This window comes from Henckelia pumila, chromosome 2, assembly GCF_033568475.1.
Source record: "Henckelia pumila isolate YLH828 chromosome 2, ASM3356847v2, whole genome shotgun sequence".
NCBI classification, from domain to species: Eukaryota; Viridiplantae; Streptophyta; class Magnoliopsida; order Lamiales; family Gesneriaceae; genus Henckelia; species Henckelia pumila.
Window position 1 is genome coordinate 40,101,966 of NC_133121.1, and position 26,402 is coordinate 40,128,367.

At 32.6% G+C, this 26,402-nt stretch overlaps 1 protein-coding gene across 2 annotated transcripts; it reads right to left on the reverse strand.

Moving 5' to 3' along the window:
- Window positions 1–17,458: 17,458 nt before the first annotated feature.
- Window positions 17,459–21,781, reverse strand: LOC140882862 (uncharacterized). Of its 2 annotated transcripts, none has more exons than XM_073289085.1 (3): window positions 21,322–21,781; window positions 20,127–20,645; window positions 17,459–17,780 (listed from the first exon to the last, which is right to left on the reverse strand). In XM_073289085.1, the coding sequence occupies exons 1-2, from the start codon at window positions 21,758–21,760 to the stop codon at window positions 20,137–20,139; spliced, it is 948 nt and encodes a 315-aa protein (XP_073145186.1). In that variant the 5' UTR covers window positions 21,761–21,781; the 3' UTR covers window positions 17,459–17,780; window positions 20,127–20,136. The 2 variants fall into 2 exon arrangements, with proteins under 2 accessions (XP_073145186.1, XP_073145187.1); XM_073289086.1 differs by lacking the exon at window positions 17,459–17,780 and adding an exon at window positions 17,795–18,222.
- Window positions 21,782–26,402: the final 4,621 nt, after the last annotated feature.

The following is a 26,402-nucleotide window of genomic DNA, read 5'->3' on the forward strand; positions in this document are numbered from 1 at the left end:
TTGTATTTTATCTTGAAATTTATAGTTCGTTTTCATTATCACTCTTTTTTTATTTGTAATACGTATGCCTAACAAGATGTCAACTTTTGCAGGAACTGTCATTGGGGAAACTTGAGGTCTGATTTGGCATTGAATAATCTTCTAATTTTTGGCACTATGGAAGCTCGTGAACAGTTTCGTAAGGGTTATCACAATGGTAAAGCTGCTGAAAACAATGAGGCAGAACCGGTGGAATCTACTGAGACCGAGATGACAAGAAGTTCTAGAGGACGTACACGTTTGGATAAGGTCGTTAGGCAAAGGGTGCAGGGAGTTAGAAAGGATGTAATGTTCAATAAAATTGGACAGCCAATAGGAGAGTTTGCGGCTGAAATGCAGAGTTATATAGGAGTTCTCGCTCGAGAAAAGATTAAGATCAGTTACAAGACTTGGAAGCAAGTTCCAAGTGATGTTAAAGAATTAATATGGGAATCAGTTAATGTAAGTAAGAATTATTTGACAGTTTAAATAAATTAAATGTTATGTATGGGTTGATATCTACTTTTCTTTACAGCTGACATACAATATTAGCCCAAGCTGGAAGAAGGGCTGTTTGCATTCAGTGAATAGTAAGTGGCGGCAATACAAGGCGCATCTGACTGAGAAGTTCATTTTCTTGAAGCTTGATAAACCAGAGGAGTTGAAAGAACCGCCAAGTGGCTACGGTATTCCACGGGATGATTGGAGTTCCTTTGTAATCACTCGCATGTCCGTTGACTTCATGGTAAGATCGATTATTAATTAGTTCTTAAAAACAATTTAACATGTCATTATTATATATACCGATACATTAACACATGTGGAGAATTATTTAACTAGAACTTAAGTGCTGAGCAAAAGAAGAGAAGAATGCAGAACATATACCCACATCGGCTTTCCCGTAAAGGTTATGCACAATTTGCTGATGAAATAGTAAGTATTTTTTTCATAGTCTATCTTCTATAACAATGGCAATCATTTGATAATTAGCTTTGAATAATTATTGCCCCCTACAAGAAGAAACGATAAAAATAATATTTTTTATCTTGTTCGAAGGCAAGTGAATTATGTGATGATGATGATGTCAATCGGGCTCTTATTTGGAAGAAAGGACGGGTGAATAAGGAGGGTGAAGTTGAAGGAGATGATCTGAAAATGAAAATAGAAAAGATTGTATGTAATAAGTACATGAATCCAATAGTATTTATTCAACTAAACTGATTTTTGGTAAAAAAATATTTCTTGTGCTTGACAAGATGAATATGTGCAAAAAAAAACGGGATGGTAAGTTGCACTTTGAAGGGTCAAAAAAGGATATCCTTTCAAATGTACTTGATTCAGAAGAGCATGCTGGACGTGTCAGGGGTGTTGGAGGTCATATAACTCCAACTGTCTACTTTAATGTTGGTACATTATGGAAGAGTCCTACTGGTGATGGCCACTTATTGATGCAGCATAAAAAGGAGTTGTCAGAGGTAAAACTATTGATTTCAGAACAATCTACTCGCCTTGCAGATCAAGATGAACGCATAAAAAAGTTGGAAGAAATGTTCAAAAATGGTGCATGTGCCTCTGAGATTGAAGAGAAAGGTAGTTGCTCCGTAAAGTTACATCTCAGGAATGAAGACAAAATCAAAACAGAAAAGAGTGCCCCATATTATGAAACTTTCATTGATGATGACATGCAAATTCTGAGCAAAGACGATTTCTTGCAGGTATTGCCTACACTACTGTTATTATGTAATTGAATGAATGTCACCCGGGAGTTGAATCAATTTATAACATGATGTAACTTTGCTTTATAGGGCAAGTTGGTTACGTTGACACTGGAATCTAATATTATAGTTGCATATGGTACAATTGTTCATGTCAATGGAGGTGGTAACTTACTTCATGGAGTTCCATTGCCTGTAAATTGAATGCGCATCGCCATTGATGAGGCTGTGGAGAAATCAGCACAGCTGCCATTCCCAATTCCAAATGAATGTGATACTATTGGTGATGCTGTAGGTTGTCACGTGGCTTGGCCTGTGCACTTGGTATTGATGCGGGATGAGGTAAATATGATATTATAGTTGGACTTAACTTGTCCAATAAAATTTAGTGAACTGTACCTAACATATACATCTACATTTGCAATTTTTAGAAGCATGGAAAGAAGAAAAATGTGAAGAAAACAAGTAGTTGTGTTTTGGCATCGCATGTACCGAAGTCCTTGAATATGTTGCATTTTTTCTGCAAGCATGCTCTTGATGAGGAAAATAATATATCAATCAATTTAGATCATGATTTGTTTTACTAAGAATACGAACTACTTGTGCACCTTGAAGACATCATTCCCTTTTATGAGTTGGAGCCAGTATCTGCCAATTGTATGGTTGTTTACATTTGGTAGGTGTTCAATTAATATGAACTTTTATACCTTAATTTTTTTAGTATATATGTTGTACATACTTTAATTAATTCAGCATAATAACATTTTTCTGTTGATAATGGCAGGCATCTTTACAGAAAGATGAAAAGTGATAACAAGGTTGAGAAATATAGGTTCATGAATCCACACACCATCCAATTCATTCCATTTGTGACCAACCTTGACAGAAATGGTAAAATTGAACACTTCAATGAAAGAGCGACTGTTTTGGCAGATAGGTTGAGTGGTTCATCGAGAAATCAACTAGTTTTGGAGCCAGTTAATGTTGGGTAAGCAAATGTTATAATATCATATGAAATTGATTTTTGGAAACTGTTTAGGGAAATGTATGCACTAATAATATATTGTTACGCATAGGTTTCATTGGATTCTCACTGTTATTGATCCTTACATAGAGATGGTTTATTTTTTGGATCCACTGAGTCATCGTAATCGTTATGAGGACTGGAAATATGTAGTGAATATGTGAGTACATATTTTTGTCTTTATCGAGGACTTAATTATGTAATTCAACATTGATGTGTTAATATTATGTATGAAGGAGCTTTAAATTGTTTAATTCAAACAAAGAAAGGAAAGGCAGAAAACAGGCAATATGGGAAACAGTAAAGGTATGTATACATGTCTACTTGTGATTCATCTACAAATATTATTTGTAGATGAGACATTCTGCTTTCTTCTACACAGGGTCCTCGGCAACCAGATGCAAAACAATGTGGTTATTATGTGATGAGATTTATGAAAGATATTATTGAAGGAAATGTTAACAGTGAAAAGCATTCACTGTCCGCTATAGTAAATCTTCTCAAATAATTGTCTTGTTATTTTTTTCCAAAGTCATTTACATTTATTTGGGTAATAATATAATTTATTTGTGGTTTGAAGTTCGTGAAAATAGAGTACTCAATGGAAGAAATTAATGAAGTTCGTTCCGAATGGGCGGAATGCATACAAGATTATATTCATTACTAGGTACGTATATTTATGGACGAACAACGGAAATTTTACAGATAAGGTACTCTACCTATGACTGTCACTGTGAATTAAGTATTCTTTTATGCTTATCAGATTTAAATCTCCAGCTGCATGTTTATGCCAAGACCTACAGGACCTGATGATTTTGTCGTTTGCATGTAGAATATTGGTGAGTCCACTTAGTTGCTATTTCTACTGGGCACTTAGTTGTTATTTGTCGTTTGTGCTCACATAATAAATATTGGTGAGTCCACTTAGTTGCTATTTCTACTGGCCAAGTCAAGGCTCCTTGTAGAATATTTTCCATTTGCATGTTGTGCATTATAGGTTTGTTGAATTATGAAGTGGTATAACAAGACGGTTGGCAGAGTATTCTTGTTTGTATGTACAAGTTTTTTGGTTTAATATTTAAGTGTTGTGTTTAATTTGGTTATATGCAAGATTAATTTGGTTCAAATCTTGCATTTTTAAACAAATTTTTGTTCAAATCTGGCCCTCTCAATGGAGGCCAGAGCTGTGGCTCTCTAACTGACAGCCCCCCCGTCTCCCTCTCTGAAATTGATGAATCCAAGGTCTTAAAAATTCTCTCATATTATTTTTATCTGTTTGTTCATTATAAAGTCATGGTTTGCATTTATTTAATCATCCCGTTGTAGTTTCTCTCTGTTTTCTGTGGGAGTTGAGATTCCTTTCCTTAAAAAGAAAAACAAAATTGTTTATTTTCTGGTATGGTCACAAAACACAAGTTTCTGATGCTTCTGAGACAAAGGGACAGCATATTTTAGCTTTCTCTTTAATCAAAAAACATACTCCGAATATGTGAAAAGAGCAACTCGTTCCAATATTTTCCTTATTATATACTCACCAAGAGTCCAAGACAGAAGAAGATTTTGCCATTTTGGGTCGCCTGTTTGGTAATTTGTGATCTCCTTGGATTTTTCGTTTCGTGTATTGTAAAAATATTGTTGAATTAACTGCAGATTAAAGGGTATTTCGGAAAAAAATTCTTCATTTGGAAAATATTTTTAGCTACCATGTTACACAACTTAATTTTTTACTGTCTATTTGATTATCATGATAAGAAAAATAAAGCGTGTATGTTCTTCTTAAATGGTTCTCCAAATGATGATGTCGGAATGAGGATATCATCGTATTTGGTTTGTGATATATAATTCCTTGTGCTTGATCGTAACCGAAAAATTTTCGTTAGATAATAGTTGAGATAGGTTAAACTCTGCTATGAACGGCTTAAGAGCCCAATCAAACCAGCTGATTGAAATTAGGGCACAAATCGTTTGCCCACATCCTTGTCCTACCCACTACCTCTTCTCCCTCTCTGTCGCTCTAAGGTTTGCAATTTCTTAATTCTCCGTGTTCCTTTTTTATTTTCCTTAAAGCCCTTTTTCTTATATAGCATCCTTAAATCTCCGTTTGTTGATTTTCGTTTTTGTTTTTTTACTTTAATGCTTTCAGACGAAAGTTTTAACCTCCTAATTAGATTTTATTGATATTAATTTCTTCGAAATGGGTTCACCCTGCTTAGTAAAGGTACTAACTTTGATTATTTGGAGGTGCCTACTTTAATCCATAATGTACAACGCAAAGTGTTGTACTGTTGCTGTGAAACTATCGCGAATTATTTTGAAGGGATGAATTTTCTCGAGTTATGTGGTTGAATTGTATTCTATCACGTTTTCGTAGATTGGGATGTAATTAGTTAATGTTAAAGGAGGAGGATTTTTGGGGATCTTATGTAATTTTTGTTTTCGACATTATTGATAATTTAAGAAATTGAGAAATTAGAAGCTTTACCCATACGGAGTCGCCTCAAATTGATGTTTTACCCGAGTCTGGATCTTTTGGAGCCAGAACGGGGTTGTGTTGCCAAGATGCTCAAATTCTTGTAGGGAACTCTAAGATATTTTATGTAGTGTTGACGTATGAAAATGTATGCAAATGAATTGAATATGACCACAATATGTAAAGTATTAAAATGTGCCTGTTATAGGACACTAATGTGCCTTAATTTCGTAATTGGCTTGTAACACTATTTGGTATTTGCTGTTACTTGTAGTTTTGGCTGTCGGGTGACTGGAAGTCATGTCGGGCATGGGCATGAAGCTGTGGAATGAACTAGCTGTTTTGGGAAATTGAGGAAGAAGCGCTTTGTTTCAAGATCGAACTCTTAACAATTGAGGAGAAGCTGTTTTTGAAAATCATGATCGAAAATACTTGTAAATTCGGTCAGATAAGTAGATCTATATTTTTTGTACAACTTTCATGACATGTTGGGTTCGAAATTACTAGCGCTACAATTTCTTCAAAAGTATTTAGATGCATGTCACAGCTTTTGAGACTTGAAGATATATATTATTTCACATATTTTATGCTTGTAGTAAATATTTTATTTTGTATGGGTATATACCACTAATTAAAATAGACAATGGTTTTTGAATTCATTGTGAATAATAACTGTTGTGAAAAGGAAATTTAAGACAATGGTTATAAATTGTTGTTAAAAATAATATACGACAATGGTTTTAAAACGTGGTTGAATAATAAGCAAACGACAACGGATATAAGCAGTTGCATATGTGTTGTCGTACACCTACATAAGACATCATTTTTAAAATGTGGTTATTTCTCAACATACGACAACGGATATAAAGTGTTGCAAATCTGTTGTCGTATGCCAACATAGACAACGGTTTATAACTGTCGTAAAAGACAACTTAAGACAACGGTTATAAACCGTGGTCAAAAAGTGTGTACGACAACAGATATTTAATGTTGCATATCCGTTGTCATATGTTGGAATCCACAACGTATATAAACCGTTGTCGTATGTTATACTTACGACAACACATAAAAGTACAACGGTTTTTCGACCCCTACGACAACGGATTATATCCGTTGTCGTTTTCGGTTTTTCTTGTAGTGATTTGAGATTTCTCTATGTTTATTGTTAACACAAAAATTATAATCGAAATTCATGGATTTCAAATACTTCAATCCAAGCGCAACCTAAGAGTTGTGTCTTTAAGGCTTTTCAACATCTATAAATAGGATCATCCTCATTTGCATTTCACACCATTTTCTTCTCCTTCTTTCTTTGTCTTGTATTTAATTCCACTGTGAAATATTTTAAGCATCTTACGCTTAAAATATGAATTACAAGAAATAAAATCTTGATTTGGATTTTCTAAGCTTATTACGCTTAAAATCGAACTTTAGAATTAATTAAAAAATTCGAGAGTTGTTTCGAATTTTTTAAGCAAAACGTTTAGATCCAAATTTTGCATTTGGATTTGGATTTTTAAGTTTAATGCTCAAAATTCAAATTAATAGCGGTCTAAACATTTCAAATTTCGTGTGACTTTAAAATAGTGCTACCATTTTAAATTTGATGGTCATTATATCTTGAAAAACGTATTATCAATAGTCATAAGCACCAGACGCGAGGCAATGATGTTTTAAGAAAAAAAAGTCAAAATCTTGTCTTGACTATGTTTCCATAACTAATTTTGTTCACCTGCCTATAAGACCATCTATCCCAAGAGAAATACTTTATCCAACAATTATATCAATATAAAAACAACAAGTTTTATAGGGATTAAATGACTCATGTATAGGTATGTAAATGAAACAAGCTGTTTGTGAGCTATTCAAAACTCGATTTGTTAAAAGCTCATTTGAGTTCATTTTTAATGTGAGACTCGTTAAGATAAACGAACCAAACCAAACTCAAGCTTTATAATATTTGACTCGCTAGCTTGTGAACATGTTTGTGAGTCAGCTTTTAGATGAAAAAATAATAGTTCTGATATTTAATTTATAGATTTTACGTACAATTTTATGCATGAAAAAATATATAAAATCGATTAAATTTATTTCTTAGAATAAAAATTACAAATTTTGATAAGAATATTGTATTTTTCTCTAAATATAAAATCGATAAAAGTTCGAATAAGCTCGTGAGTCATGAATATATTCTTTAAATAAATTTTGAGCTTGGCTCTATTATAAATGTGTCAAACTCAAATATTCAAGAGTTCGGCTCGGTTCGATTACATCCCTACTTGTGTATGCAATTTTAAAGGTTATTCAAAAAATATTTTTCTATATCAATTACACATTCTTTATCCTTTTTTTTTTGTTTATTAGTGATAAATATTTTACACAAAAACCTTATGAGACCATTCACGAGACAATTTGTGAGACAGATTTTTGCCCCGAACCATCACATAAAATTTTTTATTTTTTGTGTCAAATTATTACATACTTTTCATTACATGTATAAACTGAATTTTGTTAGACCAACCTTTGTATATGGAAATTTTTTCAATATTAAACAATGTCGATTATCCCATACAGACACTATCACAAAATTAAATTACCATCTCCCAACTACATACATATAATATATAAATATTATTTATATATATATATATAATAGTATCTCGTAGCACGCGATGCATATGTATGTGCATACATAATAAAATTTTCGTATTTTATAACTTTTGCGTAAAAGCTATATATTAAATTTTATTAGAATATAATATACAATTTTATTAAGATAATTTAAAACTTTGAAATATAGTAGAGAGATGTCGTCGAAAAATCGAGATAAGATTGGAAAAGACACGAAAATTACTAATAACTTCACACCAACAAAGTTAAAGTAAATGAAGAGTAATATTTACTCTAAAGAAACATTGATATCACATTGACATACCAAAATTAGTTAGTATGAAGTACTAAGGTTTAATAATATAGTATGTGTATATATTGTTAGTATATTTTCCGAATTCATATTTTCAAAAATTTTGTTGCCGATTACGAATAATGATCTTCGCTGCGAAAATATGGGGATCAACCTGCCACGTCAGGTCGTGGGAGATCGGGGGCAACGCCTCCGAAAGCTTTTCAAAAACCTTGTGTAAGTTCGCGAGTTGACGCCTTGGTTCATGAACGGATGCATTACAATTCAGAAAAGATACAACTGTTCAAAATCGTCTCTTAAATTCTATATATATGTCGCATCATTAGATTCAAAAATATGTTTTTTTCGGTTGTTTTCTCCATTGTATCCTGAGAGAGATTTTCTTATAATCCAGAAATATCTTTTAAAAGATAGCTTTATAAAAAATCTTTTATATTATTTTTGAAATTCTTCAACATATATTACAAATGATGGAGAGAGTCGGGGAAGACTTTCCCTAATAGTCAATACCATTCTTTCAAAACACATTAATATTGAATACATTTTCTAAGTATTATATTCTCGCTGTTTTTTTTTTAATTAACATATTTGTTACTGGTTCCCATTTGCCCAAAACAATATTTATTTAACACTTTTAAAGGACACACCGAACAAATGGTTTTGGTTAATTACATAAAAACAAAATTTGGGCCGAAGGTGATGAAACTCATGCAAAGTCACAAACGTACACATGCACTTTGTGATGACAAAACCTCTTTCCCCCACCGTTTTGACGTTGGAATGGCTTTTTCCATTAATTAACACCACACATGCACTTGTTGCTTTTTATTCAACAACCACCCAGGTATGTGTCTATATATATATATATATAAATATATGACTTTTCAGCTGCTCAACAATGTTTTTTCACCTCGTTTCCGACCATAGTTGTTTTTTTTTATTTTTCGCATCACTAAAACACGGTATCGAGTTTTAGTGGTCGGGAACGAGTTGGTCATCATTGGTTGAACAACTGAAAATTTATATATATATATATATATATATATATATATATATATAATTTTGATCCCCTGCACCCTAGAATCTATGAGCGACCGCTAAAATCCATGCCAGTAGGTTTCAGTGTTTTATTTTTTTTACAAATACTGGTGGGTTTTAGTGGTCGTTAACGAAAATCCTACACACTAGGTTGCGCGTGTTATCAAAATTATATATATAAAATAAAACGATTAAAACCACTAACGAGTTTTAGTTGTCGCTCACGAAAATCCTGCACACTAAAATACGTGGTATCAAACTATATATATATATATATATATATATATATGTGTGTGTGTTTGTGTGTGTGTATATATATGTATCTATATATGTACGGAATTGTAGTGGAGAATAAATCAAGCAGTAATTGTTGAAAAGCAAATAATAGCTCCTATAGGTAGGTAAAACGATCAAAACACAGTGTACGCTTTAAAAATATTTGAATCGCGTCCATCAGCTATTTCTTTTACTCTAGTTTGATGACATGCGAGGAAAATATTCTTGGTCATGCATGGCTAGAAAGTAGAAACTCATATGTTCAATCTCCATATAAATTTTATATATACCAGTATTTTGGTGCACGTTTTATAATCTTTTGTTATTTGAAAATTTTCTTTTGGAGAGTTTTTTTTATAATTAATTTGATTTATTTTAAAATTAAAAGTAATATCATATTTATAAAATTAAATTGACTAGGGACTAAATGCAATTCGATGTGGGGTCGTATTGCAATATAACAAAGGTCGTACAAACTTACCAAAAGTTGTTACTATAATACCCATATTGTTAATAATGAATAAAATATATTTTGGTACACGAACTATTGGTAAAATGTCATATTGGTACACGAACTATTGAAAATGACTTAATTGGTACATGATCCAATTAAAAGGTCAATTTTACCCTTCATAGGAATTAATATTATATTTATTAATTTTAAAAGAGTAAAATGTATTTTGGTACACGAACTATTGGTAAAATGTCATATTGATACACGGACTATTAAAAATAGCTTAATTGCTATATGATCTAATTAAAAGTTCAATTTTACTCTTAATAGGAATTAATATTATATTGATTAATTTTAAAATATCGTATTTATTTAAAAATTAATTATATATATAATGATAAACAATTGTTAAGTCAAATTATACAAAAAATATTATAATATATGATATGATAAAAATATATATCACCGAAGTCTGTTGATCTTGTGTTTAAATGATTGAAACAAGCATAATCACCATTTTAGTTTTTCAAAATTTAGTATAAAAATTTTATACATTAAAGATTAGATCATGAAAAAACAAATATCACAGAAAAAAATCTCACTTATTATCTCAATTTACGTAGTTCTAATAACCCAAATTTTTTTTACTCGATTTAATAATTTGTAATTTTATATTTTTTACTCGCATTTAAATTAAATATAAATAAATAAATATTTATTTAATTATATTTTATCGTTATTAAATATATTTTAGTCTTGCATATGATTTATTTATTGAGTTTGTGATTTTATTATTATATAATTTATATCAATTTTTTTAAATGGATAATTATTTACATAGATAGCAAAAACTATCATTTTATTTTATATTATTAATATTTTAATAATATAAATAATTTATTAATGAGTAAAATATAAATATATTATAAAAATATTAAGATACTTATTTTTTATTATTTTTAAATTAATATAAATTTTAATTTACAATAAATAAAAATTAATTTAAAAAATAAAATGTACACTTAGTTGAATTTATTATTAAAAATAATTGAACTTAAAATCAATTACTAAAGGATAAATTAAACTTTTTAGTTAAATCATGTACCAATTAAATCATTCTCTTATAGTTCGTGTACCAAATTGACATTTTACATATAGTTCGTGTATCAAAATGAATTTTACTCAATTAATTTTTAAATAAATATTATATTTTAAAATTAATAATAAATATAATATTAATTCCTATTAAGGATAAAATTGACCTTTTAATTGGATCATGTACCAATTAAGCCATTTTCAATAGTTCGTGTACCAATATGATATTTTATCAATAGTTCGTGTACCAAAATACATTTTACTCTGTTAATAATATAATAAGATAAGGGTGGACCATACACTACAAATTGATGTGGGGCCAAATTGCAATATGATGAATGTCATAGCAACCTACCAAAAATAATTACTATCATAATTACCATATTTTTAATAATATTTATATATATACACACACATGCACACACACATATTGAACGTCTGTTTTTTAACTTGAGCAGCGCAAGATGATAACATGTAGAATACATTAAATATCTCCACGATATTCACGTTAACATCATGTAATTATGCCTCATAGACGCCCATAATCTCTAAATTATACATATATGCTTGTGTAATTATGCCTCATAGACGCCCATAATCTCTAAATTATACATATATGCTTGTGTTGTGTCTAACATAATCAGTTTGACTCTTACAAAAAATTTTCACAATTGTAAGCAATGAAATTTGGTGTTTTTTAATCTCCTCGTACAAGTCGAACGAGTAGAAATGTAGCTGCAGCAAGTACATTATACAACCAAGTATTTCACTTGAAACTCTAGATGAGTACGTAGTTGACAAATTAAGTGGGACCCTTTAAATTTTTTTTTTTAAAAAAAGTTAATTATTTTTTTGTATCTCTCTCTCTCTCTCACAAATGACAATAGATATAACACGTGGTCACAAATTTTATTTGAAAAAAAAGGGTCGGCCCCACATGAGTCTGCATGGGTGACTCGTGGACTGCTCTACTCCAGGACCCTTGCTATATAAAAGGCTCCCTCTCCTCCGTCGAATCTTGCAATTTCAAGGTTGTTGAAACTCAAGCTCCATTCTTAATTACCACATTGGTATATATATACTTTCTAGTCTAGGGGTTTCCTAGCTACATTTTTTCTCATTTTTAGTCTCTTGTTTTTATTTGTTTTGCAGACATTAAAAAAAAAAAAAAAAAAAAAGAAGATGGCGAGTACGAATCATAAGTGCTGCGACAGACAGAATGTGAGGAAGGGGCTTTGGTCACCGGAAGAAGACGAGAAGCTTGTGAGCTTCATCAATAAGTATGGACATGGCTGCTGGAGTACCTTGCCCAAATATGCAGGTCTGTGGTATATATATATATACACAAATTAAATGCATGGGCTAGCTAGCTACTTTTGTATTGTACGTACGTGTTTTATAAGTGTTGTATTTTAATTTACGTATACCTGCAGGGCTGGAAAGATGCGGGAAGAGTTGCAGACTGAGATGGATAAATTACCTGAGGCCGGATCTCAAGAGAGGTACTTTCAATCCACAAGAAGCTGCTCTTGTCATTGAATGTCACAAGCTTGTGGGAAACAGGTATGTATAAAAAGAATTATATATTTTCTTTTTCAAATGATCAATATTATATATATTTGAAAGCTAGCTAGCTAAGGTTCCTCCAAATTTGACATTAATTCATTTTTGTTTGTTGAAGGTGGTCTCATATATCTCATTTTCTCCCCGGAAGGACAGACAATGAAATCAAGAACTTTTGGAACTCAGGCTTGAAGAAAAAAATCGTGGCCCATCAGAAACATGTACAATCTTTGAAGAAAGCTGCTGCTGCTGCTCAAAATCATAACATATACTATGTGAATCCGAATCCACAGATTATTATTAATCATCATATGAATCCCATAATCAGCTTACAAGCTCCTGTCACCTTTACCCAAAATATGTATGTCCCTGCAGCCCCAGTGGAAGTTCATGAAGCTGCTCCAGTTCCCTTCTCAGACAATTACATTAATGATCCTGAGATTTTTACTCAAGATCATAATGACAACTTAGTCCTTAATTATGAATATGACGACGACTTCGTATCTCAATTTGATGATCCATTCCTTAATGATGGTAACCCTATATTTAATCAAGATTCATCATCCGTTGTCATTTCTTTTCTTGTGGGACAACCTGAAAACCATGCCTGTGGAAACCCTGAGCATCATGATATTGGATTTGGTGTGCCCCTGATCTCATCATCTGCTGCTCAGGGACAGGCTCTGGATCAGCCGCCGTTAAGTACTGCTGAAAACCAATCTATATTGCATGTCTACGGAAGAAGCTGTCAAGTAGCCGCGGAGGTGCCTGCGCATCATATCAACTTCATTGAATCTCGTATGGCTTCATTTGTGGCATCAACTCCATCATCCACCAACTATCTCATGCCCGCTCCATCACCAAACATCGACGCTTTGCCTATGGATCACACTACTCCTTCAAGCAGCTCGTGGGATTTCTCAGCTGACTTCCAATAGGAATCCTTATTAATGTTTTAATTCATTGCTAGCTTTTCCCTTTTCGTCGAGTTCAATGTACTGTTAATTAAGGTTGTCGCTGTCAGTGGTGTGTCTCTGTGTGCACATTTGTACTTCTGCGTTTTCTTATCTACATATGCATGTTCTATGAATGAAATGTAATGTAATGTAATGGCTATCTTTCTTGTTTAGTATTTAGTTTTTGTTTTGGTTTTGGAGTAGAGCCTTCAATTCAAATGATTCGAAGTTGATTTTCAATCTCAGTCTTATATTTCTTGAAAGCTTCAATTGCTTCATCTTTGCTTTTCAATAAATATACGTAACAAAATTTGGTGCAATCATCAATGAATGTTATAAAGTTCTTATTTTCACCTCGTGTTTGTACCATTTTTAAATCACATACATCAGTATGTATTAATTCAAGTGGCGTAATACTTCTCGTGACATTATGAAATGGAGTTTTAACCATTTTCGCTTCAACACAAATCTCACACTTATGTTGTGGATTTCTTTTAAACATAGGTATTACATTTAAATTTGCAAGTCTTTGCAACATGTTAAAGTTAACATGTCCTAATCGTTCATGTCATATATCATAACTTTCAGTCAAGTAAACAGAACCAATAACTTTATTCTTCGCCTCAAGGCTGGAAACATTCATTACATTCAACTTAAAGAGACCACTATCTTGGTACCCTTTCCCAACAAATACACCAGATTTAGTTAACACAAATTTATCAGATTCAAATACAATTCTAAATCCAGTCTTGCTCAAGAGTGAACCAGAAACTAAGTTCTTCCGAATGTCTGGCACATGCAGCACATTCTTGAGCGTCACCTCTTTACCCGAGGTCATCTTCAACACCACATTTCCCACTCCCACAACTTTAGACGTTGCGGAGTTTCCCATGAACAACTTTCGATCCCCAACGGTGGCATAGGTGGAATACATATCTTTATCGGCATAAATGTGACTCGTAGAGCCGGTATCAATCCACCATCCTCTCGGATCATCCACCATGTTGGTCTCACAAATAACGGCACTTAAATCAATATCAGAAATTTCTAAAGGTACATACCTTTGTTCAACCAAGTTTGATTGATTTCGTTTCTGATTTGTGTTCTTTTTCTTTGGAATTCGGCAATCCCTTGTCATATGATTCGGTTTGCCACAGTTGTAGCAACTTCCTTGGAATTTCTTCGCTTTCCCCTTTTGCTTTCCATCATGGGGGCGCTTCCTCTTGTGACTCGTACTAGATTCCGCCAGATTTGCTTTGGCCTCGGTTTTCATCTTTTTATGTGACTTGGCCTCGGTATTTCTGTTGTCCTCCTCAATGCGAAGTCGCACTATAAGATCTTCAAGTTTCAACTCTTTACGTTTGTGCTTAAGGTAGTTTTTGAAGTCTTTTCACATAGGAGGCAACTTCTCAATGATAGACGCGACTTGGAATGGTTCATTGATTTCCATCCCTTCGACCAATAAGTCATGCAAGATGATTTGTATCTCTTGCACTTGACTCATTACGGTTTTTGAGTCTATCATCTTGAAGTCCAGAAATTTGCCAACCACGAACTTCTTTATACCTGCGTCTTCCGTTTTGTATTTCTTCTCCAAGAAATCCCAGAGTTCCTTGGCCGTCTTGACTGATGAATAAACACTATAGAGAGTGTCATAAAGGCCATTCAGAATATAGTTTCTGCACAGAAAATCGTTGTGGTTCCATGCATCAACAGCGGTCCTCCCTTGGGTGTCAGAATCGCAATCAACGACGATAGGGGGATCCTCCTTCAGAAATCTAGAAAGATTGAGCGTTGTCAGATAGAACAGCATCTTCTGCTGCCAACGTTTGAAGTCGGCACCATAAAACTTTGGCGGCTTTTCTCCATGTGCAGGGGTGGAAGCGAGCGGAGTGAATGAAACGGTAGACATCTTCAGAATCCGAGAAATACACAAATTTCGTCTTGCGATTGTTATAAAGGTGTACTTCGAATTCTGAAAACGTGTACAACAACAGCAGCAACGGCAACAACAACTAGTCGAGGCGAGAAAATCTCTCTATCCGCAAGACGAAATTGCCCGTTAACAGTGCTCAACGTTGGCGGCAATCGTCTCTAAGATACAACGACTAACGATCGTGATATAGCAGCACTATAAATATCACGAACTTCAGCAAACGAAAATAAGTTTCAACTTTTCTTTGAGAAAGTGAGGGAGAGATTTTTCAGAAATCAGAAATCTGATATATACGTTATCAGATGTTTCTATGTAACTTTTCTGTGTTATAACCAACGTATATATAGTCTTATACACGAAACAACACGTTTGAAGGCGTAAGGATGCAACCCATGACAGAAAAAGCCCAAAAAGAGTCGTGACTTTTCAGAACACAGAAGGTGTGCTCGGGCGGTAATTTTCTACCGCTCCAGCGCCAATCTTCTGTCTCGCAAACGAGGTGATGCGCGCGCACTCAATAAAATAATAAAATATTATTTTAAATAAATTTTATCCAAAAAAAATAATTTATCATAAGACCTCGCCGAGCCGGCCGGCCGCGCGTGTTTGTTGCATCGATTAGCGTCTTGCCCCTTTACAAAACATCCGGTGCCCTAAGGGCCCAATCCCATAAACCAAACATGGGTTATTTAAGGTGAACAACAAATTGGAGTTGTTCCAATGTGGGACAACCAATTTTCCATTTCCCTCCAATTTATTTCATCAAATTTTTGAATTTTTCAATACTTGAGACAAGTGTTTCAAGCCATTTGGGTCAATCATTACAAACCCTTTCAAGCCCATTTCTTCCAGCAATCATAATTCATTTAATATTTCCAACATCTTTGACGAAGAAAACCACGAAATTAGATTTTATTTTTCTATCAACATTTCTAAAAATGAACCAACTTTTATTCCCATTTTCATCCTACACTTCCTATGTTATATAAAGGGTTCTGGGACGTGCATAATTTTTTTTTTCTCTAAAATTTAAAACATATCGCTAATTTTTAATTTGTTATCTTAAAGAATGATCGATTAAATTAAATAATTAATTTCACAAAACGAAATGCTAATTAGTGTTTAAAAAAAAAATAACGTATATCCCAGGTATTCACGAAAATACACCTTTTATGATGGACGATTTAAATTATTTACGTACAAATCAAAATTTTTCTTAATTAATTATTCTTAAAATATTACTTTAAGATATCTCAAAGAACAAACTAATCTTAGTCACCTAAATTATAATTAAGATGGAAAAAAGAGAGAGATTTCAGATAAAAATAAAATAAAATAAAATACTGCAAATTATGTCGAGTATTGTAGTAACATTTCCCATTTACCATTATAATTTGATATCAATAAGGTTATTTAGATATGTGCGTGCGTGCATGCAAATAAGAATATATACCCCACCGAAATAAAAAGACGATTTACAACTAGATATGTCAAAGTGAGTTAGGTACGTCGGCTTGCTTTGCCCCGCCTCGCCATATAAAATAGGTGGGTTGGGTTGATAATTACGAACCCACCAAATGACGGACCGACCGGTCGCCTAATGGTGGGTTGTGGCGTGTTGCGAGTCGATCCGCTCCAACTCGCCAAATTACACGTAAGTTCGTCGGGTTGGCCCCTCCGATCCCACCACCTAAAATAGATGTGTTGGGTTGATGTTTTCTCAATCCGCCAAAAAGATTGACCGGCCCGCCATGCCCAATGGTGGCTTGTGACGGGTTGTGGACCGACCCACCCCTATCCCGTTTTGGCACCTCTATTTTCAACCGTGATTTTAATTTCAGTTGCTAAATAACTACGGAAAAATAAAAAATGGTAGTTAATGCACACATGTATGTGCAAAACTATGCAAACCCAATAATTATTCACACAAAAAATGCACAAATATTAGATGGATGCATGATCAGCACTATGCACAGTTTAGTTACTCGCAAATAACAGCGCATGAAACATGCATTAAGCCAAAGTTGAAAATGGACACAACAATTGAGGCTTCTCAGCCATTATCTGTTGCCTCTAACATATATGTACAGAAGAGATACACACAGAAACGCACAACTATAATTTAAGACACTGAGTCGTCCCTACAGTACATTTATGTACGAGGTTTTAAAAAAAAGACACATACACTCGAATTGATGCACGAAAACGTTACCACATTCCACCGACATGATAGGATTGTAATATATCGACGAAGATTCTGACCCAAAACTTGGTCATTCACCTGTTGCAGTAACTCTTAGTTTTCTGTATTTCTGTTCAAGGAAAGAAAAAAAAAATTGCAATCAGTTTATGAAAAAATGATGGATGCAAATCACTTGTAGCCATGCAAATCTTCAGTATATTTGCCAACCGTAGAGAATAAGGAATAGAAAAAATGTCGTGCAGAAAACAGGGAGCTGGGGATATAGTAGTATGATACTTCCAACAAACAAGTGGAAGTCCAAGAATGCTGATTGTAGTTGCATGTTGATAGGTTCTATATATCAATGGCACATCATCGAAATTATGGCACCAAAAATACAAGATACGAACAAACTTAAATAAGATGAAACAGTAACTGGGACTTGGCAGCTAAACGATAAGCGAGTGGATGAAGCAGTTGCAAACCAATAGTGAAAAGAAAAATTCAAATTTGATTGAGGTAACGGTTTGGAAACCTGCTTAGCCGTTGAAAAAACTTCAAGATTTCGTTTCCTGCAATCAATATCATTTTCTTAGATCTAGGAAGCGTGTACTAGCTATCGTTTATCCTGTTAAGTCATCTAACAATAAGGGAAGAACTTGAATACGTGATCTGGCTATGTAAAATGCTGATGCAAATCACAGTAATTAACTTCCCACAACTCGAGCTCTGCAAGAGAACACTGTTCAAATGACTAGTGCAGTAAATAGGGCAGTTAAAGTTAGAAAATAAGGAAGAACAGTAATAACATTATGTGTAGAAAAGGGAATAATCAGGGCAGCAATAGCATCATAGTTCCATTGAAAAAGTGAGAAATCTATGACTGGTAATTGAATTTGCATGTGTATTCTATCAACGGTTCAAAGCTCTTGATGATCTAGCGGAAAAACAAGAAACAGATAAACATGTACAAGATGCACAGTAGGTAGGAGACAGCTATATGACAAGTTAGTGGATGTCTGTGCATGCATCAATTGCTGCTTGTGCACATGCTAAATGTGTGCGTGTAAAGCAACTCTTAACGCATGATGGAACCGTTAAAACTGAAGGCTAAAAACAAACTCCAAAATCAAGCCAATAGTTCGGAAACCTGCTTGGTGGTTGGACAATCGTTTAGTTTAGGTGTCGTTTTCAGCCATCAACATTGTTTTCTTAGATAAAGGACAAGTGCGTTAGTTCTTATCAATCCTGTTCACTCGTATGATGACTAATGTAAAAATAATCCAGGATTCACTAGAACGTGTCAGCAATTGTTTTCTGAAATATCTCCGGATGTCACGGCAGAATTTGACCGACGTTTCAGGAACTGTAGCCATTAATACACTAAAAAATGGCAACATTAGTAATTTAAGATTTACTTACTCACTAACACAATCTAAATGCCATTCAAATTATATGGCTATGAAATTTGAATGTCAAGAAGTGCGAAACAAGTATACATATTTCCATGAATAGTAAATCTTTCACAGCACAGGAACAATCCGATTGCCAAATTAATGGTTACAGGTGCCTTAAATGACCCCACATCCTCAGTAAAGAAAAGTACAAATCCACGTCATGCCATCAATATGTACAATTGAAATTCTACTCTCTCCTGGATTACTCTCCTAAAGTGGATTGCCAACATGATATGCATGTCGCAGACCTCTTTCATATAGATATGGTAACACAAGCACATTAATGACATTGCACTTATCCAAAAACAAGTCAGTAAATAATAAGGATGTGATGTCATCAGTAAAAGTGAGTTGCAAAGTCAACAGCATAGAATACTAATCCAAGAGTGGAACTAAAAGGCTCATTTAGCAATGGTCGTAAGGATGTCTTTTTAACCAGCAACATTATTTTTTTAATAGAGGACACAAGGGACCAGTCCGTAATTGACCTTGTGATTTAAACTGTGTCATAGACTCATAATAATTCAAAAAAGAATCTACTTGTACCAATGAGCTGCCACGCCTCTAAACATCTCTTTATTTTCATCGTATCACTATCTAAATGTCAATCAAGCTATTTAAATAAGTATGTTTCTTAAATAGATACATAAATATCACAACACAAGACACACTAGCTTTAATATATTATCATGTCTTCTGAGTACGGTTTGTTGATTCCTCTCATTCCATTAAAACTCTTTTCCTGCTTTGAATCTTTTATATGTTCTAAGTCGAGGCAGGCTTATGGTGATTGTGTTATTCTACTCTTAGGATTATATTATCTCGTAGTGCTCTAGTTTTAACAATTGATTTACTTATAAAAACAGCTCAGGCACAACAATACTAAATGAGGGGCCCAAAACGTGCCATATAATGTAACGCCAAGTTGAAATGTAGTTGAATGCAAGATAAAGGCAAAACATAAATACTAAAGGATGTTATTTATAAAATATAGACAACTAAAAGTCAGGCGTCAATACCTATTAGATGTCATTCATCTTCGCCTTCATCGTATTCATCCTCTAATTCCTCTTCTTCTTGCTCTTCATCACCAGATTCTTCCACCTCTTCCAAGTTATCATCTTCAACAATGAAGCCTCCGAGCATCTCATCATCATCATCATCATCATCGTCCTCTTCCATGTCTTCATCATCCATATCAGCACTGATCTTTCTAGCCTTAATTTTACTCTTACTTTTGTTTTTACTTGGTTTATCAAAATCCTTGGACCTTGTCATATAATTAGGCTTTTGAATCATCCTTGGTCTGTTAATTAAATCTTTGTCATCTTCACTGTCCCCTGTCCAGTCCTCATCATCTTTCACTCTACCTTTCTTCCTTTTTCTTTTCCCACTCACCTTGGCCTTCTTTCCTTTATTTTCATCATCCTCCGTATCTTCGCCAGATTCCTCAAGAAACCAATTCCAATTCTCGATATCCCTAATCATTTTTTTCGGGTAAGAATCAAATTCATGTCCCATTACCACAAAACCAAATTCTGCATTCAATTTTTACGCCGTCAGCATGTATGCACTTAAAACAGTACCAACAAATTAACCAATTTGCCCCACAATCCATAAGTAGAAACATGGGGAAAAAAAATTAAAAATCCAGAAATCAGATTAAAAATCATTGAAACAAACGAAGGCATTCCACAATCCAGCACAGAAAACATGCGAAAAATGTACCACGGGACAGTTCAAACTGTAGCTGAAATAGACATTATCATCAACCATTATCAAAGACACCTCCGAATTAGCAAGACTGCACAGAAAAAGAAAACTTCCATACTAAATTCCAAAAGTTAACCAAAAGGTACTGAAACAAGATACAAGCTTTGCTATTTAAATCCACCAAATGATTTCCAATTCGAATTAAACATTCTTATATTTCAAACTTCATTGCCTCCATTAACATGCCATCGATAACAATCAATCTTCACAATGTAGCATCAGCATTTTTTCATTCTTTACCAATACAACCAGACCATCAAGGGAAATAAGGTTAAAATAAAATAAAATCAGACAAACATGTACTTTTGTACAATTATAACATTTATATGTTTTTAAAATGACATGGATCCTTGGTTCATAGCATCCAAAATACAATCTAGAAAAACAAGCAATGCGTTAACAATACCCTGGTGGCAAAAAATAAGCACAAGGAAAAGAAACCTTTGACATGATCAACTCCGGAAAAATCAATATCCTCAGTCTGCAAATCTTCAACCCCATTAAACTCAAAGCCACTCTCCAAATTTCTCTCCAGAACATTTTCCACCACACTTTCACCGACATTCTCAACATCCCTCAAAGTATACCAAACGGGATTTTTCGAAGTCACGCAGAACAAATCACCGCTCTCCATTTCACCCCTATTGAACCTTCGGAAAAGCTTGACCTCGCCATGTCTGCAGACATAAATGGGGTTCAATCCGATGACTTCGAACTGGAGGCGGTGTGGTTGATTTCGGCTGCGTGGGGGGTTGAAGAATGACACGTGGCGTCGAGAAACGGTTCGGTCCGAGAAATTGAAGCCGTCGGATCGTCCGAGATCACGGGTTTGACCCGGGTTTATCAGGATTTGGGTTCCTTGTCTACTAGTGATTTCCATTTGAAGGGAAGATTCGGCATTTCAGACTTCCAACTTTGCAAAGGGACGTTTATAGAAACTATATATATATATAAATATATATATATATATATATATATATATATATATATATATATAGTTTTGCTATCCTGCCCACCCACCGTGCCCACATAATGTGCCCACCATGAGGTGACACTCAACTATCGAACGCACAATTCATCACATCCAATAGTTGAGTGTCACCTCATGGTGGACACATTAGGTGGGTACAAGAAGTGGGCAGGATAGCAAAATTATATATATATATATATATATATTTGAGTTATTTGCACCAACCATCCCTGTGAAATATTGAAAATGCACACTTTTCCCCTGTGAAATTTTAAAAGGCATCTTTAACCCTAACCTTTTAAAAAATTAGCACACTCGCCCCTTCAGATGAGTGTTTGTTCCGCACGCGCCCCTCATGCGACTGCGCAAAGATTTTGATTTTTTTTTTTGCACCAAATACCCTGTGAAATATTAAAAATGCATATTTGGCCCCTGTGAAAATAATTTTTAAATTTATTCAACCCATAATACATAATTTTTATTAAAATCTAATTATAAAATATTTAGCAAACATTTTTCGTTTTATTAATTTATTTTTAATTTTAAATTTATTATGATTATATAATGTTTTCTAAAAAATATTATTATTTTATTTTTTATCATTATTTTATTAAACTTTCTTCTTATTTCCAACTTCTCCATTAAAAATACGTTCATGAACGAGATTTAAATACCTAAAAGTACCAAAATATTAAATCAAAATGATAAGTGAATGATAAGTACCAAACATTTTTGATTTTATTTATTTTAATTTTTAATTTTTAATTTTTAATTAATTTATTTTAAAATAAAATTATTACTTTATCTCGTTATCATTATTTTTTCAAATCATTTCGTTTTTTCAACTTTTTCATTAAATATGATTCATAAACAAAGATTTAAATATCTAAAAATACCAAAATATTAAACCAAATGATAAGTTCATGAATGTTACTTTTTCGATTTAGAATTATATTAGCATGTTATTTTTTTATTATTTATTACAAATTGTACAATGCATATTCTCGAAAAATTTAAATTTTGGTTCAATAATATATAGTTCTAAATCGAAAAAACAATATGTTTAACTTATCAGTTTAGTTCAATATTTTGGTACTTGAAATTATTTAAATGTTTGTTTATGAATGCATGTTTAATGAAAAAATTGGAAATACGAAATGAATTTAATAAAATAATGATAACATGATAAAGTAATAATATTTTTTAGAAAATAATTAATTAATGATAATACATTTAAAATAAAAAATAAAAAATAATAAAACAAAAAATGTTTTCTAATTATTTATAATTGTATTTTATTAAAAATTGTGTATTATGGGTTGAATAGATTTAAAAATTATTTTCACAGGGGTTAAATATGCATTTTTAATATTTCACAGGGGTATTTGGTGCAAAAAAAATATCAAAATCTTTACCCAGTCGCATGAGGGGCGCGTGCGCAACAAGAACTCATGTGAAGGGGCGAGTGTGCTGATTTTTTAAAAGGCTAGGGTTGAAGATGCCTATTAAAATTTCACAGGGGAGAAGTGTGGATTTTTAATATTTCACAGGGGTGGTTTGTGCAAATAACTCATATTTATTTATATATTCACTTCTTACTATAATAACACACTTCTTCTTTGAAAATGGTCAACGCTCATATTTCCCCAAGTTCCTACTTTTTATAATTACGTTCTATTTTTAAAACAAATTTAAGAAACTAGATTGCAAAACGGTTAATTGGGATAAATCCCTATTCACAAACACTAATTTGTGGTCAGTCCATAGATCAAACAAGTTTATTATGCACTCCCTAATGCATTGAAAATCTTTTTCTCAACTCCCTAGCTCACCTTTTACTCATTTTTCCATTTAATTTTTATTTTATTCCCATTAATTATTATTTAATGCCCTCCCCAATTCTTCATCCGAAGTGATCTAGGCCCAAACCGTATCGAAACCAGCTCTCCATCTCATGCGCGATGTAAATCCCTAACCACTGAGATCCACCTGCCAACGAAACCCATGGACGAATTTTTGGAAATTAAGCGACGAGGAGGGACGAAGAATTGGGAGCAAGCCACGAAGCCAGTGACCTCGGAGAAACAGTAACTTCTTTGATTTTTTATTCGATTTCTCGCCATTTTTATTTTATTTGTGCTAGTTTTTTTTGTTTATCTGTGTCACTTTATCTTTGAATTACGCTGCTTACTTCGAATTGAGTTGATTTGTCTTTGAATTGTGATCTTTTTCTTCAAATTTGTAAAGAATGAGGAGGTGAAAGATTAAAGAACGCGCCTATATCTTTACTTCCCCACCTTCTTCTATATTAGCTCTTCTCTGATATGAAGAAATCCCATTGGAAAAATTAAAAAACACCGAAAATTATGCCTCGCCGCTACTACATGCACTTTTGCCTATACTCTTTTACCTTTGTTTTTTCTTCCGTTTAGCTACTATTGTTTGCTCCATCAAGCACTACAAGAATTATTATTTTTTGCGACGCATAGAGTGGGTCGCTTCGCATCTCTTCGATTTGTTGCACCTATTTTTTTGAAATTTTTCTTCAACTAATTGGTAGCCGTCGTTCAATTTTTCCTTTGTTCGATTTTCGTCATGGTTTTGATTCAATATTTTGGTTGCTGCGGCTACTTTTTGTTCACTTTACATAGGTTTTTTTTCAGTGTTCCATTGATTTTTTACCATAGGATATACTTGATTTGCACTTAGTTTTAAATGTGTGCAATTTCATACTGCTTTATGATTACTTGTTTATCGTTATGTTTTTGTTCTTGTTTATTTTGATTTTATTTGTCAATTGGCTTTTCGTGATATTTGGTTTGGCTTAATTTTTTTAGTCTTGATTTTTTAAGGTAATTGTTGGTCAATATTATATTCTTGAATTTGATCCTTTGTTCTTTTTTTTTTTTTTTTGTCAAAAATAGTTTGAAAAAACTATTAGTCTTATTTATTTCTGCACGAGAAGGAATAAATTTAAGGGCAAATTGAGCGATCGATTATGGAAAACTATTTGTGGTATGATTCAATGTTACTAATTTCTTATTTTTCAAGCTTTGAAATTGAGCGATCGATTATAGAGAATTATTAGGTGATGCTAAACTTCTATAACATTTTATGTATCTCTAATTTTTTTCTTTCAAAGGTATATGTATTAAGATTAATGATTTTATTATTAGCTTATGTCAAGCTAACCTTTGTTTTAATGGGAAAAGAGAAGGAGAATTTGGTGTGTCGTTGGTTTGGTGTGCCATTAGTTTGGTGACCTTTGAATCCCATAAGAAATCACTAATTTGGTATTTTTTTCTATTTATATAAATTTTTTTTAGTGCTGAATCCATTCATGAAATATTGGGTTGGTTTTGAAATGAAAATTGACCCTAATATTTTGCTTTTTATTACTACTCAAAGTAGGATTTTCAAAGAGTTAAGTAGATTCTCTATCAGATCGAAATTGTGTTTATTTTGATAGTCAATTGATAGAAAGATAATTCAATTAAAATATAAATATGTGAGCTCAATCAAGATATGCATACAATTGATATTGTTTTTATTATCCTAATTTTGTTTTATGTTTATTATTTATGTTGGGTGTTTTTGTATAGAATATAAGTAATGTCAACAATTGGAGTCTAATTTATATAATATCAAAATAGGATATAAAATCCACTTATATTTTTTTGTTCTTTATGTTTTGTATATTTGATATTGAGTTCCTTTGTGTTATTGAGTTAAATGATATGTGTTGATTAACTTTAAAAGTTAATTTGTTCTATTTATATTGGTTATGGTGATACTGTTTTATATGTTCCAAATGCAGAAATGGTTAACAAAAAGAGTATGCGGATGAGAATCTTATAGGTGGAGGAGTAAGGATGCGAACCATGATGCTCTTTTATCAAGGACCTTGACCTTTTCAATTGCAACGTGGGATTCCCAAAGTGTAAGAATGAAAATTGTTTAGAAGGCTTTCCGAAGGTGCAAGCAAGGTATCTATTCCTAATTTTATTTATTATTTGCATAAATGTGCCAACATTCAAGAGATTATGAAAACTGATGCTCTTGAGTTTAAAATATACATTAAGGGCATGATTGGTATGAAGAATGAGATGAAAATGGAATGAGCATTCCCATCTCATTCCTCCTCATACCTATGTTTGGTATGAACATGGGAATGGTCATTCCCACTCTCCTTTTTTATTTTTGTAAGAAATTTTTTCTATATTTAGTTTATTCTTATCAATCTAACCTTATATAATAATAACAATAATATTTAATATTATTTATATATAAAACAACAAATTATTATATAATTATTTTACTATTATATATAAATAATTATTATTATGTATATATCATTATTATTAATATGATTTATTATATATTTATCTATCGATATTGTTATTTAATAAATATTAGTTTAAAAAATTAATATTTATTATTATTATTATTATTATTATTATTATTATTATATATTATATTATTTTATTATTTAACTAATACTAATAATTATTATTATTATTATATTTTGAATTTTTATTATTATAATAATTAT

Excerpts from the sequence above, each read along its gene's own strand:
- LOC140882862 (XM_073289085.1), bottom strand. The coding sequence starts at position 21,760 with ATGGAAATCACTAGTAGACAAGGAACCCAAATCCTGATAAACCCGGGT. Across the intron at positions 20,646-21,321 it reads CGGAGTTGATCATGTCAAAG|AATTTGGTTTTGTGGTAATG; the intron begins GTTTCTTTTCCT and ends AATTGAATGCAG.